This window comes from Thermobia domestica, chromosome 7, assembly GCF_964235325.1.
Source record: "Thermobia domestica chromosome 7, izTheDome1.hap1.1, whole genome shotgun sequence".
Lineage (NCBI taxonomy): Eukaryota > Metazoa > Arthropoda > Insecta > Zygentoma > Lepismatidae > Thermobia > Thermobia domestica.
This window is the reverse complement of record NC_137460.1, coordinates 58,793,572-58,814,668: the sequence shown is the minus strand read 5'-3', so window position 1 is coordinate 58,814,668 and position 21,097 is coordinate 58,793,572. Positions and strand designations below refer to the sequence as shown.

Below are 21,097 nucleotides of genomic sequence, written 5' to 3'. Positions count from 1 at the left end.
AAAAATTTTGTTTGTACCACTTCCGGTACGAAGTTATAAGGGTTTTAAAGTGGGTGGCTGGGGAAACAGAAACTCCTACCTTGGAATTTCGAAACAAAAGGTATGCCAATCGTTTGTGCTACGTTTGTGCCGGAATGTACCGCAAAAATTTTTGTTTGTACCACTTCCGGTACGAAGTTATAAGGGTTTCAAAGTGGGTGGGCTGGAGAAACGGAAGCCTCCAACCTTGGAATTTCGAAACAAAACCTACGGCACTCGTATGTGCTACGTTTGTGCCGGAATGTACCGCAAAAATTTTCGTTTGTACCACTTCCGGTACGAAGTTATAAGGGTTTTAAAGTGGGGGGCTGGAGAAACGGCAGCCTCCAAACTTGGAATTTCGAAACAAAACCTATGGCAATCGTTTGTGCTACGTTTGTGCCGGAATGTACCGCAAAAATTTTCGTTTGTACCACTTCCGGTACGGAGTTATAAGGGTTTTAAAGTGGGGGGGCTGGGGAAACGGCAGCCCCCCCACCTAGGAATTTCAAAACAAAACCTATGCCAATCGTTTGTGCTACGTTTGTGCCGGAATGTACCGCAAAAATTTTCGTTTGTACCACTTCCGGTACGAAGTTATAAGGGTTTTAAAGTGGGGGGGGGCTGGAGAAACGGCAGCCTCCAAACTTGGAATGTCGAAACAAAACCTATGCCAATCGTTTGGGCTACGTTTGTGCCGGAATATACCGCAAAAATTTTCGTTTGTACCACTTCCGGTACGAAGTTATAAGGGTTTTAAAGTGGGGGGGCTGCAGAAACGGAAGCCTGCAACCTTGGAATTTCAAAACAAAGCCTATGCCAATCGTTTGTGCTACGTTTGTTCCGGAATGTACCGTAAACATTTTCGTTTGTACCACTTCCGGTACGAAGTTATAAGGGTTTTAAAGTGGGGGCTGGAGAAACGGCAGCCTCCAAACTTGGAATTTCGAAACAAAACCTATGGCAATCGTTTGTGCTACGTTTGTGCCGGAATGTACCGCAAAAATTTTCATTTGTACCACTTCCGGTACGAAGTTATAAGAGTTTTAAAGTGGGGGGCTGGAGAAACGGAAACTCCTACCTTGGAATTTCGAAACAAAACCTATGCCAATTGTTTGTGCTACGTTTTTGCCGGAATGTACCGCAAAAATTTTCGTTTGTACCACTTCCGGTACGAAGTTATAAGGGTTTTAAAGTGGGGGGGCTGCAGAAACGGAAGCCTGCAACCTTGGAATTTCAAAACAAAACCTATACCAATCGTTTGTGCTACGTTTGTGCCGGAATGTACCGCAAAAATTTTCGTTTGTACCACTTCCGGTACGAAGTTATAAGGGTTTAAAATTGGGGGCTGGAGAAACGGCAGCCCCCCACCTAAAAATTTCAAAACAAAACCTATGCCTATCGTTTTGCTACGTTTGTGCGGGAATGTACCGCAAAAATTTTCGTTTGTACCACTTCCGGTATGAAGTTATAAGGTTTTAAAATGGGGGGACTGGAGAAACGGCAGCCTCCAACCTTGGAATTTCGAAACAAAACCTATGCCAATCGTGTGTGCTACGTTTGTGCCGGAATGTACCGCAAACATTTTCGTTTGTACCACTTCCGGTACGTAGTTATAAGCGTTTTAAAGTGGGGAGGGGGGCTGGAGAAACGGCAGCCCCGCATCCAGTAATTTCGAAATGAAACCTATGCCCACTCTTTACACTACTTTTGAACAGGAACGTTTCCCTAAACTCTTTTCTGTACCACTTCCGGTACAAAGATACGAGAGTTTCAAGCTACTGGGCTGCCGTTTTGATGCCCCCTCGGAATTTCGAAACGAGACCTATGCAAATCGTTTAACAACATTTGTGTCGGAATGTATCGCAAACATTTTTGTATGTATCACTTCCAGTACAAAAGTATGACAGTTTTAACTAGGGGGCTGCCGTTTCCAGAACCCCCCATCTTGGAATTTCGAGATAAGACTATGTCAATCGTTTGTGGTACGTGTTTACCGGAATGTACTGCAAAAAAAAAAAAAAAAAAAATACGTGCCTGAAGTTGGCCCCTCACCTCTCCCAAATCACACCAAACGTTGCACATCGTTAATGCATCGTTAGTGCACGTTATTGCATTTAAAACTAACGTTAGTGCTATCAGCGTTTACGAGATATTGAAGATTTTAGTTTGGGACCTACTTCATATGAAGTTAGCCCCCCACCCATCTTTATGCAGACAGATTTTCACTAAACTTAGCGCATCGTTAGTGCATCGTTAGTGCATCGTTAGTGCAGTTAAACACACTAAGCACTACCGTAAGTGCTACCATATTTTGGGATTATTCAAGATTTTCGGGGGGGGGGCCAACTTCAGAAATATCGAATTCTATACAAATAGAGGTAGAAACATGGGGTTGACGGTAATCGTTAGTGCATTGTTAGTGCACTTAAACGCAATAAGCACTAACATTAGTGCTACCATATTTTGGGATTTATTCAAGATCTTTGGTGGGGGGCCAACTTCAAAAATATCAAATTTTATACAAATAGAGGTAGAAACATGGAGTTAACGGCAATCGTTAGAGCGTGATTAGTGCACTTAAATGCACTAAGCACTAACGTTAGTGTTACCACATTTTGAAATTTATTCAAAATTTTTGGTGGGGGGCAACTTCAGAAATATCAAATTCCATACAAAGTGTCAGTATTTTCAGGAATCAGTAACGAATGCACTAATTACTTTGTTAGTGCTTGAAGAGGGCGCAAATTCACGCTGACCACCAAAGATATTTTACTTGTAGCACCTACACTAATTAAGCACTAACGTTAGGGGTTGGTGCACGAAGAAGCACTAACGATGCACTAAGGATTGTACTGGAAATGATCATTAATGCTTTTTAATTTGGCAGAAATTTGACACAGTGAAAAACTCCCCTTAAATTTCTTATGTGAGTTTCCTGAGATGTAACTGGCCATAACTACACTAATAGTGAAGCACTAACGAAAACAGCTCTAATTTTTTCGTTATTGGTTGAAGTGGGGCGCCAAGTTCATGAAAGCTTCCAAAGGTTTTTTTACTTGTAGGACCTACATTAATGAAGAACTAACGTTAGGTGTTAATGCACTAAGAAACACTAACGATTTCAGTAGAAGAGGTCATTAGTGCTTTTGATTTTGGCGGAAATTTGACGCAATGAAAAATTCCACATGAATCTCTTATGGGATTTTTGTGGCATATAATTGGCCATATCTACATCAATAGTTAAGCATTAACGGAACTATGAGTGTTTTGCAGAAGTGCTAACGATACATTAACGAATTGACTTATTTTTCGTTACTGCTTGAAGTGGGAACCAAGTTCACGCTGGCCCGCAAAGGTTTCTTACTTGTAGCACCTACACTAATGAAGCACGAAACTTAGGTGTTGGTGCACTAGGAAGCACTAATATTACAAGGAAAGAAAACTTTCGAATTTATCGTGAACTTAGCCCCCACTACAAGCACTAACGAAAAAATTAGTTTTATACATTAGTGCATTGTTAGTACTTCTAGAAGATACAAGTAGTTTCGTTAGTGTTTCACCATTAGTGTAGAAATGGCCAATTATATGTCTCAAAACTCCCATAAGAAACACATGGGGAATTATTCATTGTATCAAATTCCCATCTCATTCAAAAGCACTAATTACCTCTGTTAGTGCAATTGTTAGTGCATCGTAATTGCTTCTTAGAGCACAAACACCTAACGTTAGTGCTTCATTAGTGTAGGTGTTACAAGTAAAAAAACCTATGGAGAAGTCAGCGTGAATTTCGCACCGACACTTTAAGCACTAACGGAAAAAATAGTCCAATTCGTTAGTGCTTCTATAAAGCACTAACAATTTCGTTAGTGCTTCACTATTAGTGTAGTTATGGCCAATTACATATCACGAGACTCACAAGAAATTTAGGCAAATTTTTCATTGAATCAAATTTCCGCCAAATTCAAAATCACTAATGATCTCTTCTAGAGCGATCGTTAGTGCATTGTTAGTGCTTCTTAGCGCATCTACACCTAAGGTTAGTGCTTCATTAGTAAATGTGCTACAATTAAAATACCTTTTGAGGCCAGAGTGAACTTAGCGCCCCCACTTCAAGCACTAACTAAAACTTAGTGCCATTCGTTAGTGCATTGGTAGTGCTTCTGGAAAACACTAACAATTTAGTTAGAACTTCAATATTAGTTTACTTATGGCCAATTACATGTAACGAAACACATAATAAATTTATGGGAAATTTTTCATTGCGTCAAATTTCCGTCAAATTCAAGAGTACTAATGATCTATTCTAGTGCAATCGTTAGTGCATCGTTAGTACTTCTAGAAAACACTAACAGTTTCGTTTGTCCTTCAATATTAGTGTAGTTATGGACAATTACATGTCACTAAACTCCTATAAGACATTTATTGGGAATTTGTAATTGCATCAAATTTCCGCCATATTCAAAAGCACTAATGATATCTTCTAGTGCAATTGTTAGTGGTTCTTAGTGCACCAACCCCTAACGTTAGTACTTCATTAGTGTAGGTGCTACAGGTACAATATCTTTGGAGGGCACGGTGAACTTGCGTCAACTTCAAGCACTAACAAAAAATTAATGCCATTCATTAGTGTATCGTTAGTGCTTCTAGAAAGCACTAAATGTTTGTATGAAATTTGATATTTCTTAAGTTGGTCCCACCAGAAATCTTGAATAAATCCCAAAATATGGTAATGCTAACCTTAATGCTTAGTGCATTTAAGTGCACTAACGATGCAATAACGATTGTCTTTAACTGCATGTTTCTACCTCTATTTGTATAGAATTTGATATTTCTGAAGTTGGCCCCCATCTAAAATCTTGAATAAATCCCAAAAGATTGTAGCACTAACGTCAGTGTTTAGTATTTTAAGTGCACTAACGATGCACTAACGATTGCCGTTAACTCTATGTTCCTATCCCTATTTGTATACAATTTGATATTTCTGAAGTTGGCCCCCCCACCAAAAATCTTGAATAAATCACAAAATACGATAGCACTAACGTTAGTGCTTAGTGCTTATAAGTGCACTAACGATTCCCGTTAACTCAATGTTTCTATCTCTATTTGTATTGAATTTGTGTTTCTGAAGTTTGCCCCCCACTTTAAAACTATTATAACTTCGTACCGGAAGTGGTACAAACGAAAATTTTTGCGGTGCATTCCGGCACAAACGTAGCACAAACGATTGGCATAGGTTTTGTTTCGAAATTCCAAGGTAGGGGGTTGCCGTTTCTCCAGTCCCCCACTTTAAAACCCTTATAACTTCGTACCGGAAGTGGTACAAACGAAAATTTTTGCGGTACATTCCAGCACAAACGATTGCCATAGGTTTTGTTTCGAAATTCCAAGTTTGGAGGCTGCCGTTTCTCCAGGCACCCAATTTAAAACCCTTATAACTTCGTACCGGAAGTGGTACAAACGAAAATTTTTGCGGTACATTCCGGCACAAACATAGCACAAACGATTGCCATAGGTTTTGTTTCGAAATTCCAAGTTTGGAGGCTGAAGTTTCTCCAGCCCCCCACATTAAAACCCTTATAACTTCGTACCGGAAGTGGTACAAACGAAAATTTTTGCGGTACATTCCGGCACAAACGTAGCACAAACGATTGGCATAGGTTTTGTTTCGAAATTCCAAGGTAGGGGGTTGCCGTTTCTCCAGTCCCCCACTTTAAAACCCTTATAACTTCGTACCGGAAGTGGTACAAACGAAAATTTTTGCGGTACATTCCAGCACAAACGTAGCACAAACGATTGGCATAGGTTTTGTTTCGAAATTCCAAGTTTGGAGGCTGCCGTTTCTCCAGGCACCCAATTTAAAACCCTTATAACTTCGTACCGGAAGTGGTACAAACGAAAATTTTTGCGGTACATTCCGGCACAAACGTAGCACAAACGAGTGCCATAGGTTTTGTTTCGAAATTCCAAGTTTGGAGGCTGCCGTTTCTCCAGCCCCCCACATTAAAACCCTTATAACTTCGTACCGGAAGTGGTACAAACGAAACTTTTTGCGGTACATTCCGGCACAAACGTAGCACAAACGATTGGCATAGGTTTTGTTTCGAAATTCCAAGGTAGGGGGTTGCCGTTTCCCCAGCCCCCTACATTAAGACTCCTAAAACTTCGTACCGGAAGTGGTACAAACGAAAATGTTTGCGGTACATTCAGGCACAAACGTAGCACAAACGATTGGCATAGGTTTTGTTTCGAAATTCCGAGGTTCGAGTCTGCCATTTCCCCAGTTCCCCACTTTAAAACCCTTATAACTTCGTACCGGAAGTGGTATAAACGAAAATTTTTGCGGTACATTCCGGCACAAACATAGCACAAACGATTGCCATAGGTTTTGTTTTGAAGTTTTTAGGTGGGGGGCTGCCGTTTCCCCAGCCCCCACTTTTAAACCCTTATAACTTCGTACCGGAAGTGGTACAAACGAAAATTTTTGCGGTACATTCAGGCACAAACCTAGCACAAACGATTGACATAAATTTTGCTTTGAAATTCCTTGGTGGGGGGGCTGCCGTTTCCCCATCCCGCCACTTCAAAACCCCACACAATTTCGTACCGGAAGTGGTACAACCGAAAATTTTTGCGGTACATTCCGGCACAAACGTAGCACAAGCGATTAGCATAGTTTTTGTTTCGAAATTCCAAGGTTGCAGGCTTCCGTTTCTGCAGCCTCTCCACTTCAAAACCCTTATAACTTCGTACCGGAAGTGGTACAAACGAAAATTTTTGCGGTACATTCCGGCACAAACGTAGCACAAACGATTGGCATAGGTTTTGTTATGAAATTCCTAGGTTGGAGGCTGCCGTTTCCCTAGCCCCCCACTTCAAAACCCTTATAACTTCGTACCGGAAGTGGTACAGACAAAAATTTTTGCGGTACATTCAGGCACAAACCTAGCACAAACGATTGCCATAGGTTTTGTTTCGAAATTCCAAGTTTGGAGGCTGCCGCTTCTCCAGCCCCCCCCACTTTAAAACCCTTATAACTTCGTACCGGAAGTGGTACAAACGAAAATTTTTGCGGTACATTCCGGCACAAACGTAGCACAAACGAATGCCATAGTTTTTGTTTCGAAATTCCAAGTTTGGAGGCTGCCGTTTCTCCAGCCCCCCACTTTATACCCTTATAACTTCGTACCGGAAGTGGTACAAACGAAAATTTTTGCGGTACATTCCGGCACAAACGTAGCACAAACGATTGCCATAGGTTTTGTTTCGAAATTCCAAGTTTGGAGGCTGCCGTTTCTCCAGCCCCCCACTTTAAAACCCTTATAACTTCGTACCGGAAGTGGTACAAACGAAAATTTTTGCGGTACATTCCGGCACAAACGTAGCACAAACGATTGCCATAGGTTTTGTTTTGAAATTCCTAGGTGGGGGGCTGCCGTTTCCCCAGCCCACCACTTTAAAACCCTTATAACTTCGTACCGGAAGTGGTACAAACGAAAATTTTTGCGGTACATTCCGGCACAAACGTAGCACAAACGATTGCCATAGGTTTTGTTTCGAAATTCCAAGTTTGGAGGCTGCCGTTTCTCCAGCCCCCCACTTTAAAAACCTTATAACTTCGTACCGGAAGTGGTACAAACGAAAATTTTTGCGGTACATTTCGGCACAAACGGAGCACAAACGATTGCCATAGGTTTCGTTTCGAAATTCCTAGGTGGGGGGGCTGCCGTTTCTCCAGCCCCCCACTTTAAAACCCTTATAACTTCGTACCGGAAGTAGTAAAAACGAAAATTTTTGCGGTACATTCCGGCACAAACGTAGCACAAACGATTGGCATAGGTTTCGTGTCGAAATTCCAAGGTGGGGGGGCTGCCGTTTCCCCAGCCCCCCCACTTTAAAACTATTATAACTTCGTACCGGAAGTGGTACAAACGAAAATTTTTGCGGTACATTCCGGCACAAACGTAGCACAAACGATTGGCATAAGTTTTGTTTCGAAACTCCAAGGTGGGGGGGCTGGCGAAATGCACCTGATGAAATTGAAATAAATAGGGCTTAAATTTTGTACACAAATTTTAGAAACGAGACGACAAAAACGTTATTTATCGTATTTTCTTGTCTCGTGGGTAAGACTAGGTGCAGCACTCAGTTCTATCGGCGCGGGTGTAGCAAGCCGGAGTCTGAGTTCCACAATCGAGTAAAAAAAGTGAAGGAGTTATTAAGAAGAATTCTTAGTTAATATGCATTCTGATGGAAACACCATGCCAAGACTGGAGTACAACGGGATAGGTGCTGATTGCCACGGGTGCTGACTGCCACAGCCAATTATTGGTGCTGACTGCCACGACTGTCACTGATTGCAAATATGAAGGTGCTGACTGCCACGACGGCCTGCTGACTGCAACGAGCCTGGGAGAAACTGTACTTGGAAAGTGAGGAATTAATCCCTCATACTAAATTTATGATTATTAATTAATTTAGTAGGGATTAATTTAGTAATCATCACAGCAAATCTATGTGGCATCCTATAAGTTACAAAGTTGCTCACTAAGTGGAACGACATACACTTGGAGGTTTATAAAGGGATTGTCTTTTCTGTTATATGTACAATTTGCACATTTCATTGTTTATATTAACTGTTTTATTGTATTATTTAATGGATATTATGGTCTGAAGCCAGCTGACAAGGGAAGTTTGGGAGAAGCACTCGCCTGCAGAGAAATAAGCGTGTCATTTGAAGGATCAATTCATGCTGATTACAACAGGTAATAAAACTTCTGTACGTTGAGAACTGTTCGAGATATTCAGCTTGGAAATTTATATGAGAAAACGAGTGGATGCACGTTTCAATGCGTTAAGTATTCTCACCCATGGCGAAGCATGATGGTTTGAACTTGCTATTGCTTGATCACTGGGGTCCATTCACAGACAATTTGCCTATTACAAGTTGCATGACGGATGGCAAAGACCTAATGGTTGAGAAGATACCAAAGAATTGCACACGATTTGTGCAACCATTTGATGTGTTTTGATTCCGATCAATCAAAGATTATGGCAGGAGATTTGTACATAGTATGAATCTTCTTCATCTGGATGTTATAATATACCAACGAAACAATCAAATAAAGGTCGTGTCCATACGAATCACTTCCGATCACCGCGATACATTGGATTGTTTCAGTTTGCGTTTTGCAAGGCAGGTTACGAACAAATTATAGGCCTATAACTTTTGAATCACTTGTCGAATTTGCTTTTTGCATTGGTTCTGCGAACTGTTCTCTTGACGGATGCAACGCAATTGCACATATAAAATGTTCATGGTGCAAGGGAGTATTTTGCCTGCGTCATTTCTTCATAAAACAGAAGAACAGTGATCAATTTTCATCTCTAACCTATGATTATTGTGAACAATGTAATGACTAATTGGATCTAACAAACCCGTTAGTTATTGCGAACTGTTACTTCCGATAGCTTTCAATTCGTATGTCAATATTCGTTACTAATTACGTTGTACTTAACGCATATAAATGCGTATATCCTCACTTTCTCGTATAAACTTCCAAGTTGAATATCTCGAACCGTTCTCAACCGTACAGGAATTTTATTAGCTTGTTATAATCAGCATGAATTGGGACTTCAAATGGCATGCTTAGTTCCTATGCAGGCGAGTGCTTTCTCCTGAACTTCCCTTGTAAGGTACAGCCAGCAGTGCTTTTTTCATGGAACTTTCAAGAGCTGCTCGAAACAATTTGCACAGCTGTACACAGTTCATGCTGACATAGGGAGTTCAAGTTAGAATACATAAATCGTACCAATTTTGTACGCACCGCTCCCTGACAAAACTGAAGTACACTCATGTCCAAAATTATTGTCGCATATCTATAACTGTCTTCTTGTAAGAATATAATTTGATAATTTTGCAGAGTACTTTTAATACTTATATTATGTGTATAATCAGGAATATTTATATTTGTGATAAATTTCATAGGAAAAGAATTATAAATACGAAAATCATAATGAGTAAAATAAAATGTAACTAAATGGACAAGAAAATTTTATTTTCGTTTTATTGTTCTTATTTATTGCTCTTTTGACATGAAATTTACCACATACTTGTCTTTGCCGATTATACACATACTAACATTATAAGAAATACCGGGCGAATTCGTTATCAAATTATATTACTAGAACAACATATTTATAATCATGTGACAATAATTTTGGACATGAGTGTACATACATAGACCTGTTTACCTTTGTTAGGTGTTGGTCTGAACAAAACGATCCTAAGGATCATCTAGTTTCTTTCATGCTTCTTGGTGTCCGGTAATGTTACGTCTAGCAACTTTCTCTCAGGCTCGTGGCAGTCAGCACGTCATCGTGGCAGTCAGCACCTTGATATTGACAATCAGCGCCAGTCGTGGCAATCAGCACCATTAATTGGCTGTGGCAGTCAGCACCCGTGGCAGTCAGCACCCCACCGTACGACGTCCTCAGACAATAGCGAAACACCCGTATTTAAGTATGACATTACCGTCAGAGGACGTTACACTCCAGTCTCCAAGAATTCTTCTTAAATCCTAGACATTTTTTTCTCAGTGCAGAACTGACCACAGATGTTCAATAATGTTGAGATCTGGGATTGGACGCAGGGCCGCAACTAGGGGGGGGCAGAGGGGGCACGTGCCCCGGGCTCGTGGTTGGAGGGGGCGCCAGAAAGAAGATAGTATATCAATTGTTTTAAAAATCGCACCCTTTCCCTTGAGGAACTTATTCTAGAGGTTAAAAGAAATCAAAAGTTTACTTGGCCTTTTCCATGGGACCTCTTTTAGAGAGAGAGAGAGAGTCTCATCTCCTTTTCCTACCACAAGGAGCTGTTTGTCAGTATAATTCCATTGAGTTGAGTTGATTTTGAGTTTAACGTCCCTTTCAGCAGCAAGGCTATATGAGACGTGGACCTACTGATTAATGTGGAATCTGAACCACATGAGCTCCCGCCAGGAATCGAACCCGGGTCTCCCACGCCAAAGGCGCGTACGCTAACCGCTTAGCCACGAAGAAGCTCTATAATTCCATTGAGAACAGCTCTGAAGTTTAAAACGCTGTTATCAATAGGGGCGGGGGCGAAAAGTTACCGATTTTTGTTGCTTGCTGGTGGTTGATGAGTTTAGCTCAGACGCGCCCCCTGTAATGTTACGCAATTGCTGTAATGTTTTTAAACTAGAGGGCAGTTTTGTGGCGGAAAAGATAAGTTACACGCCTCGGTGTATTTAATTGTTTCTTGTACGCCTACCAAGGGATTTTGCGAGTGAAGGCTGTATGAAGTTTTATCTATTAGTTTTGCTTGAGAGCTTTTCGAGGCATTTTGAATTGTTATCTATCAGTCCAACTTATGCTTTATTGTTAATTTCAATCATTGTTTTACATTAATCGTGTATAATGCATAATATTTACTATACATTAAATAATCTAAATATCTTGATCTATTTATTAATATTTTATGAAGCAATTTCTTTCATATTTAATGAAGTTTCTCGTTAATGCACTGTAAAGAGATATGCTTTGCTCGAATCAGTTTTTTCTATCACTTGTGTGCACCTTAGAGGTGCATATATACAGAAAGAGAAAGTATACAGAAAGGTGCACAAAAAGTACAGAAAGTGCTCAAGTTCGAGAGGTACACATAACAATATAGTGTGGAGTTCTTGTGTGCTTCATTGTTGATGGAAAGTTTTCTTCTTTTCTTTTCTTCTTTTCTCCACATCAAAGGATTACACCGAAAAATTTACAGAAATAAAAATAAGCTTTTCATTGTTGCATTGTTATGTTCTCAATGATTTTGCATTGTAAATATTTTTTTAAAAAATATTAATATAGTATATGTTAAACTTGCAGTTAAATAGAATTTCCAAGAATTATGCTATATATTTTAAATTAAGCGTTATTTTCTAAAATTATGCTCTATTATTCTTCTTTAAAATTAGTTTCTTCTGAACCCTTAGACAACCACACCCATGTTCAAGGTACCAACCATATGTCTAAATTGCTATTATGCTTTTTATGCTTTTGGGTTGCTCTATTTATAATATACCACATATTTTCAAATTTATTTTATATTGTTTTTATATTTTTAAATGAAAGCTTATGTACAGTACAAAATTATTTTTGGGTTTATTAGAACTAAATGTTATTTCAATTATAACTTTATGATGTACTAGATATTTTCTAGTTTATTTTGTATTAGTTTCTTATTTTAATATGAAAGCGTATGTTCATAATTATTCTTCGGGTTATTAAAACTAAATGTGTTATTTCAATTAATAACTGTATAATGTGGCAGATATTTTCTAGTTCATTTTGTTTTGATTTCTTCATACAACATTAAAACAAAATGTATGTACAAAATTATTCTTAAAACTTGTGAGCACATAACGAATGTAATATATTTTTGTGGTTAAAGTAAGTTTGATTAAAGTACTTAAAAATCGATATAACTGGTTTCATTAAGAATGTTATTTACAGTTGCAATCCATAAGTAAGTGATACTTTTCGACTAAACCTGGAGGGGGGGGGGCGCCGAATTGTGTGTTTGCCCCGGGTGACAGAAACCCTAGTTGCGGGCCTGATTGGACGAGCTAGAAGAAGTGTTGTAAGTCACTTTAATGTTTACGAACGGATCTAGTGGTGTGACTTGTCGTATTGCCATTTTTGAATTTTATGTCATTGGTCGGAACGAACATCTGGACCCTAAAATGCACCAGGTCACCTAAAATATCCATATATCAATAATCACTAGCAATATGAGTGTAACCATAGAGTCACGGAATACGAGGCCCACAGCATTACAGCGCCATCTCTATGTTTCACGGAAAGTAAGAGACGGTGCGGAAAGTAAGTTTCTCTGGGTTTTCGTCGTACATAATCATGACCTATTGTTAGAAATAAGGTAAAAATAGGTCTCATCGGACCATATTACCCGTTTCCAATAGTTCTAATCACCATATTTTTCACTTCACACTAAAGGGTTTTTGACGGTGATCAACGGTGAGCAAATTGCAATCCGAACGCTAATGTTTAAGTCATGCCACTTTCACCGTTACGAAATGAAATGAAAATGAAATGGAATCTTTCAGTTTACCATCCCACGGTTATTACCTTTTAGACTAAGGGAGACGGATGACTAAGACAAATGAATGATGATGAAAGAATCAGTGGAATGAGAATATGGGAGGAATATCCCGAGAAACCCCACGGACACGATGTTGTCCACTACAATCTTACATGGTCGGGTTCGAATCAGGAACCTCACACATCAGAGAAAAGTGCTCGATCATTGGGTCAACATGCCCCCGTTTTACCGGAATGTGATAATCGCAATAACCAAATAGGCAAATTATATCCCGGAGCTCCTTGAAAGATCCTATCTACGGCAGGCGACATGATTTCTAATTTGATGATTGTGTTTTCTCGTACTCATAAAAATAGTGTTGATCCAATCGATCTCTCAAATTATTAAAAAGACTCATTTTTAATGTGTTAACAAATGTTCAACCACAACGTAGGTATAGCCTGAACCTATGGTGGGGGGCATATGGATGAGCACAAAAGTAATTAAAGCAGAACTTTTCTTATGGGTGTCCATAGAAGTAATTAAAGTCCACCCACCCCCTCATTATAACATTCTCATGTGCTCATTTTATTAGGATCACGCTAGTGGGTCTTATAAGATTGTAATGTTATAAGGATTACGCTAGTGGGCTTTATAAGATTGTAATGTTATTAGGATCACGGTAGTAGGTTTTATAAGATAGTAATGTCACTAGAATCATGCTAGTGGGTCTTATAAAATTGTAATGTTATTATAATCACGCTAGTAGGTTTTATAAGGTTGTAATGTTATTTGGATCATGCTAGTGGGTCTTAAAAGATTGTAATGTTATTAGGATGACGGTAGTGGACTTTACAAGATTGTAATTTATTAGGATTACGGTAGTAGGTCTTATAAGGTTGTAATGTTATCATATTAGGATGATTGTAGTAGGTCTTAATATATATCCTATCTAGGCTATAAATCAAAACTCACAATCTAGCTTCAAAAGGAAGAAATATATATACTGTATATATATATTTACCTGGAGTAAATTCCAAAGCATCAATATCTCCGTAAAACTCTTCTAACGCACGCGCCACATCTGGGTCGTCGGTAAGTTGGCTAAAACTGGTAAGCGGCGAGAGTCCCACGAATTTACGGTAGTTATTATATGGTTGAATCCTTAAATCTCTGCCCCACTGAATCAAGAGTTTCTCCGTTTCAAACAGATATGGATGAAGGTTGTTACTAGTCATCTGAAATGATAATATAGAAAGTACAATAGAGTATTATTTATTTGTTTTGAATCTTAACTCTTTCCTCTTCAAGTGCCGATATGTTATCAGCATAAAAAGCAAAGAATACTGGATTAAAACAAAGCAACTGCTATTTATGAATATCAACAAACGGAAAACAGCAACCATAACATTACAAAACTAAGTTTATTCTTAGAATTAAGGTACACATATATGATATTAATAAGGCAAATGAATAAATGGAATTCAGATAGGGCTACAGGAAACTATTTTAATGAAAAGTAATTTATTACTGTTGTGTGGTTTATAATGCTGATAATGAAGAAGGAGGAAGAAATATTACTTTAGGAATGTAGCAGGTTCTCAAAACTATCTACAATAGAGGTAAAAGTGAGGGGGAACGTGGGGGTACGCCGTCCCCTTGCTTCCGGAAAATATCCGTGGCGTCCCCTACTTCCTAAAGAAAATACAATGGGCAAAGATAGACCCGGGGGACGGCGTGACGTTATGCGTCCCCCTACCTTTTCAAATCCACTTTTACCCTTGTCTACAGTGAAGGTGAGGCTACAATTATGATTATGAATACTCTACATACATACAAGAACTAAGTAAATACAACTTCCTCTGCATACTGATAATAGCTTGTATACGTCAATAAAAGGAAAATCCTCAGAAATTAGTCACTATCGACTTTCTAGAGGAATATCAAGAAGATCGATCTTTCACAGATAGTGTCAACTTAGCGGTATTCATTGTTTCATCAGTGGTATTTAAATGTTATGAGAAGTATGTGTGTCACAGGAGCTTGTGTGTCGCTGGCGACAGCATGTCCATCATCACTACTTTTTTTTTAGTAGGAGGAGATAAGAAACACAACCATATAGCGCTTTTTTTTTACATAGTGTATATGCTACGCAGGGTTCAATAGAGACCAATCTTTCTCCATCAGGAAGTCGCAGTCGGAAAGAGGGATTGCCACTGTCGACGGTGGCGGGCCGCCGAAGGCAGCCGGCAACCGTCCGCGGTGGCACGACGATCTGCTTGTTCAAAGTTGCCGACCTTTTGCCGAGGCGGCAAGCGGTCGAAAATCGTAAAATAAAATGCCCTTTGCCGACTCTTTCCGACCCTCTGCCGACTCCTTATGCCGGCTTCTTTTCGACGGCGGCGGCGCCGGCGCATTTAATGCTCATTTCCGGCTGTTTGCCGACTGCTCGACAAGGCAACTATTCGTCGCGGTCAAAAATCGCCCTGAAAGACGCCAGCCTCTGGTGCCGGCAATCCGACCGCGGCATCTGGTCGGCATGGACAAATTGTCCGACTGTAGGCGGCAGAATCCTGATGAGTTTGCAGCAAAATAAACTATTGACAACAAATTATATACTTTTTGATTGCGTTGTCTACAAGAAAAGATTTAGGGCTGTCTCATCTCGGAAAGATGTCTTAAAAGTGCTATCTCAGTCTCGTCTCGTTACGAAAACTTTATTTTGTATCTTTAGTAGCTAACACTACATTCGAGTGCCGTAAACATTCATTTTCTCGATTCTTGTCGGAAAAGAAACACAGAGATGAGAATTTACTCTCAAAGCTCCTTATCTTGTTCAGTTCTATGTTATATATACAGGGTGTCTCAAAAGTCCCCTGACAGGGTAACTTTGTTATTATCAGAGTTACAATAAAATATAAGAGGAGGAAACCGTCTCCAAATATATCGTTTTCAATCTAAAGTGAAAGATTTTTTTTTAAAAAAAATCGGACGAAACGTTTGCGCTGTACACTATGCGCCCAATGTTAAATGAAAATGCAACGTTGCCATTTACCTGGACCCACAACATAAGTTAATGAAGTTACTGTCTTTTACGCTAACGTGTCGATGAACAGCTTCCATTTCAAACAGTAACCTCATTCACTTATGTTGTGTGTCCAGGTAAGTGTCAACGTTGCATTTTCATTTAACATTCTGCACATAAAGAGTGTACAGCCCAAACGGCTCATCCGATTAAAAAAAAAAAAAAAAAAAATCCTTCACTTTATATTGAGAACATCATATTTGAAGATTGTTTTCCCTCACCTCTTAAGATACCATTTTAGGTGCATACTGTCAGTTATTAATATGAATAATCGAAAGGGAGGTGGCTGTATTACTTATTAGAAATAGCACTTCTTCTTTTACTTTTTAAATTTTTATTAAATCACATCCTTTTACCCTTTTACCTACAGATCAAGGTGTCAAAAACGTTAAGAATTTTTAACATACCCTCATACATTAAAATCCCAATTGTTTTCAATGTATCGAATGCCTGTGTACTCTTTTGCTTCTGGCTCATTTATTTATATACGGTATAATACAAAAATATTTTCTGTATTCTTTGAAATTAATTCTAATTTTAACAGTTTGGTCTTACTTGTTTCCTTCTTCAAATCTAGTTAAATGTCCCTTACTTCGTAAAAACTAAATTGTTTTATACTGTACATAATTGTAATATTTTATATTCATTTTTAATTTAAGTAATATTAAATGTATTTTATTTAAAAAAAACAAATGAACATTTAATTAGATTTGAGAAGAAATCAGTAACATGACATCACAAAAAATTCCTCTCCAATTCAAAGAAAAAAAAATTGTCCCTATGTATCAATATGCTACAAATCAAATATCATATACAGGGTGACCCAGAATTATGTATAGAATGGTTGACTGACTGTAGTATTTGTAATCCTGGACAAAAAGTTTCGATATGGCAACACTATGTACCGTTAGAATGGGGATCTGTGATGACAGCAAGATTGAGCACCGCCACACTATGGCATATCAGTGCGTGAGTGGCTGAACGAAACATTCCCGCACTGCTGGATCGGTCGACGTGAGTCTGTGGAGTGACCAGCTCGATTTCCCGATTTGAACCACCTGATTTTTTCTTAGGGGTTGTTTTACAGCACAAAGTGTATCAACATCATATATGCAATTTAGCCGAACTACTTGAAGCTATTACAGAAGAGTTCCACAGGATAATAGTACAGATCTGTGAAGCTGCTTGTGACAATGTTCCTCTTCGTCTCCAGGCATGTATCGATTTGCGTAGTGCGGTAACGGACTATGTCATGGAGAACAGAAGTTAAAATTCTTGTAAGGAAAGGTGTGAGAATAATATGTTTATGTTCAAAGTTTTTTTTTTTTTTTACCGCAGTCTTTAAAACATCACATACGTAATTATGGGTCACCCTGTAGATGTTCAATTACCGTTAAAATATAGGATTAATTTCAAAATTAGTCTTATCATAATGAATCAGCGTTAAGTTTACTTACAGCGCCTGCTCTTTCCCTTGTCATAGCATCAATAAATTTATCGAGACTATGATTGAAAATTGGGACCGTGGAGAATACTGTTTCATTGGTACTATATCTGTAACCATCAACAGTTATTCCGTCAGGTATAAAGTGATGCCAATGATATAGATGATCAAACTCTACAGTAATCCTGTATTGATACTGGTAAGGTTGCTTATGCAAAATTTCGGGTTCATAAGTCAATTGAAAATGGTACTGCGTCAAATGTTGAATATATTCTTCTACTGTTATCTTAAGGGTTTCACCTGAAATGGAAAAAATGGATAATTGTTAATTTTATTGTAAGATTAATTTTTTTAAAAAAATAATTATAATGAACTATTAAAGATTAGTAATATTGCAAGTAGAACTGATAGAAGTACTATAACCGTGTCAATGTTAGATGTGTGAGTGTAATCCTTAGAAGAACACAGACAATAATAGATGCAAATATATTATAGTCGTATCGCTGTTTGAACCTTCAATAATGTTATAGTCGTGTCGCTGTATGAACCTTCCATAATGTTATAGTCGTGTCGCTGTTTGAACCTTCAATAATGTTATAGTCCTGTCGCTGTATGAACCTTCAATAATGTTATAGTCGTGTCGCTGTATGAACCTTCAATAATGTTATAGTCGTGTCGCTGTTTGAACCTTCAATAATGTTATAGTCGTGTCGCTGTTTGAACCTTCAATAATGTTATAGTTGTGTCGCTGTTTGAACCTTCAATAATGTTATAGTTGTGTCGCTGTTTGAACCTTTCTCCAATTACCTAGTACTAACGCCTATAGCAGATGATGATGCTGCTGAAGATTATGTCATTGAAAACATTTCGGCTGTTGCCACGTATAGTAAACACTAGTCAATAAGTAAAAGCCGTGCAGCCGTGACTGATTGGGAAAATTCAGAGATGTGCGCTAAATTGCAACACAGCATTAACTCCACCTGCTTCTAAGTCAGTGTGGATAAGCAATGGGTGGAACCAAGCTGGGGTAACAGCGTTGGAACTTATGTATAATTATGCATCCGAATTTATCCTCAAACATGTCATTTCAATTAACTTGATGTCATCAATAAATTCATATATACAGGGTGAGTCAAAAGTCCTTGGACATCAGCATAAGTTTGAAAATCGACGGGAAAAGTAAAAAGTGATGATGGAAACAGAGGTTTGATGAGGGGCTGCAACTTTTGGAGTGTATGTCATTCATGGCCGCCATCTTGAAATCCGCCATTTTGGATTCAAGTCATTTTTTTAAATGGGAAGTTGATGTATGACACATCAAATAACACTAGCTTGAGCTCAGGAATTTAGTGGTGTAATTTATTTTTTTCTATCTTGTACAGTTTAGAAGTTATTAATGTTCAAAGGTGGGAAATTACCTTGATACTGAATGCTACAACACATGTTCTACGTTTGTCCATCCCGTGCATTGCACAACTGTAGTCGCCGCAACCACTCTGACTGTACACGGAGGAGAATGTCTCCTTAATTTTTTTTCACAGGCTTGTTGGATGCGTTTCTCCAGGTGTCGCAAATCACGGATTGTCTCAGCATGCACTATCTGCTTAAGATGTCCTCATAGATAAAAATCAAGGGCCGTTAAGTCAGGGGATCTAGGCTACCACTCCATGGGACCACTGCGACCAATCCACTTCCCTGGCAGTTGTTCATCCAACCATTCACGGACACCAAGTCCATAGTGTGGAGGGGCTGCATCGTGCTGAAAATAAGATGGGAAAATGCCGTCAGCGTTCAGTGTGGCAGGGAACACAAGGTCCTGCAGGAGCACCAGATACTGTGGTGCAGTTAAGGTGTTGTAAATTAAAAATGGCCCAATGATGCGGGTGTCCCAAATGCCACACCACACCATCACCTTCGCTGGACTATGTTCTCGACTCGGATCAACCCAGTTCGGATTTGCGTCACACCAGTATTGAGAATTATGTCGATTAACCTCCCCGTTCAAAGTGCAATACGCCTCGTCGCTGAACAGTATGCCCTTGCCAAACGCAGGATCCAGTTCGTATTGTTCAGTAGCCCACATGCAGAACTCCAACCGGCGATCGGAGTCATCATCGTTCAGTTTATGTTGCATGTGCAGCTTATAAGGATGCCACTGATTGGCGTGCAATATCCGGACAACGGAGGATGGATTGTTGCACATGCTAGGGACACACGACGGGTACTTCGTTTAGGACTTTTCACAAACGACACAACAACCGCCGTTGCAGTTTCCTCATTGGTGACAGTCTTTGGTCGCCCACTACGTGTCCTATCTTGAACAGAGCCCGTCTTCCGGAATTTGGTGGTCACGTGAGCCACCGTGCTCTGCGATATACCGGTTCTCTGTCTGGGTGCCGTCTGTTGTAGTCAGCTGCTATTGTTCGGTAGCTGCGTTCCCCTGACATAAGGATGATTTCGATCTTCTGTTCACGTGTCAGACCCATTTTAGATCACCTGGAACAAAGAGAGAACTGGGTCAGTATCAAGGTAATTTTCCACCTTTGAACATTAATAACTTCTAAACTGTACAAGATAGAAAAAACAAATTACACCACTAAATTTCTGAGCTCAAGGTAGTGTTATTTGATGTGTCATACATCCCCTTCCCATTAAAAAAATGACTTGAATCCAAAATGGCGGATTTCAAGATGGAGGCCATGAATGACATACACTCCAAAAGTTGCGGTCCCTCATCGAACCTCTGTTCCCATAATTATTTTTTACTTTTCCCGTGGATTTTCAAACTTATGCAGGTGTCCAAGGACTTTTGACTCACCCTGTATATCAACTTTGGACATTACTTTTGTTAAACGGAAATTAAAGTTTTAATAGTTAATGATAATTTTTGGCTATATATCATTAAAAATACTATACACTCTCATTTCACAGAAGTGGATTTGAATGATCTTTCAATTGTATTATGCTTATATTGACATTTTTCTCCTATTTCTATAGCTATCTCGTCCATACAATATGATTATGATTACCTCTTATATCGGTTTCGTTCAGGCATAGTTATTAACCATGCCATTCGAAAATCTTCGTGGCCGGGAAACACATATATTGTAGACCATAATACCAATGTAGATGTGGTCTGTTAGCCAAGAATGCACACATTGAAAGACTATGATTAACGCATCTCAAATCTGAACTATTTTTTCCTGTATTTGTGCTTAATTTCTGCAATTTAAACTCTTTTACTGACAGTGTTATGTAGTACTAAGGTATAACTTTCTTCGAATTTTAAGAATGTGTACTGTAAAGCTAAATATCAAAACACCATATCGAAGAGGGCAGAAACACAGGTAATAAGGAATTTATCAAAAATGAAAGAAAGAAAGAAAACAAATTAACATTTAGGCTCATCTCTGTATGAAAAAGACTAAAGATAATTTTCACT

The 21,097-nt window shown here is 39.0% G+C and overlaps 1 protein-coding gene across 1 annotated transcript in view; it reads right to left on the bottom strand.

The window, feature by feature from the left end:
- LOC145689197 (prostaglandin G/H synthase 1-like) overlaps window positions 1-21,097 on the bottom strand; it is a 49,231-nt gene that overhangs the window by 27,841 nt on the left and 293 nt on the right. Inside the window, exons 2-3 of the mRNA XM_081763331.1 lie at window positions 17,669-17,955; window positions 14,151-14,364 (exon numbers count right to left, since the gene is read on the bottom strand). Coding sequence (XP_081619457.1) covers window positions 14,151-14,364; window positions 17,669-17,955 — 501 coding nt within the window. The remainder of the gene's footprint in view (window positions 1-14,150; window positions 14,365-17,668; window positions 17,956-21,097) is intronic.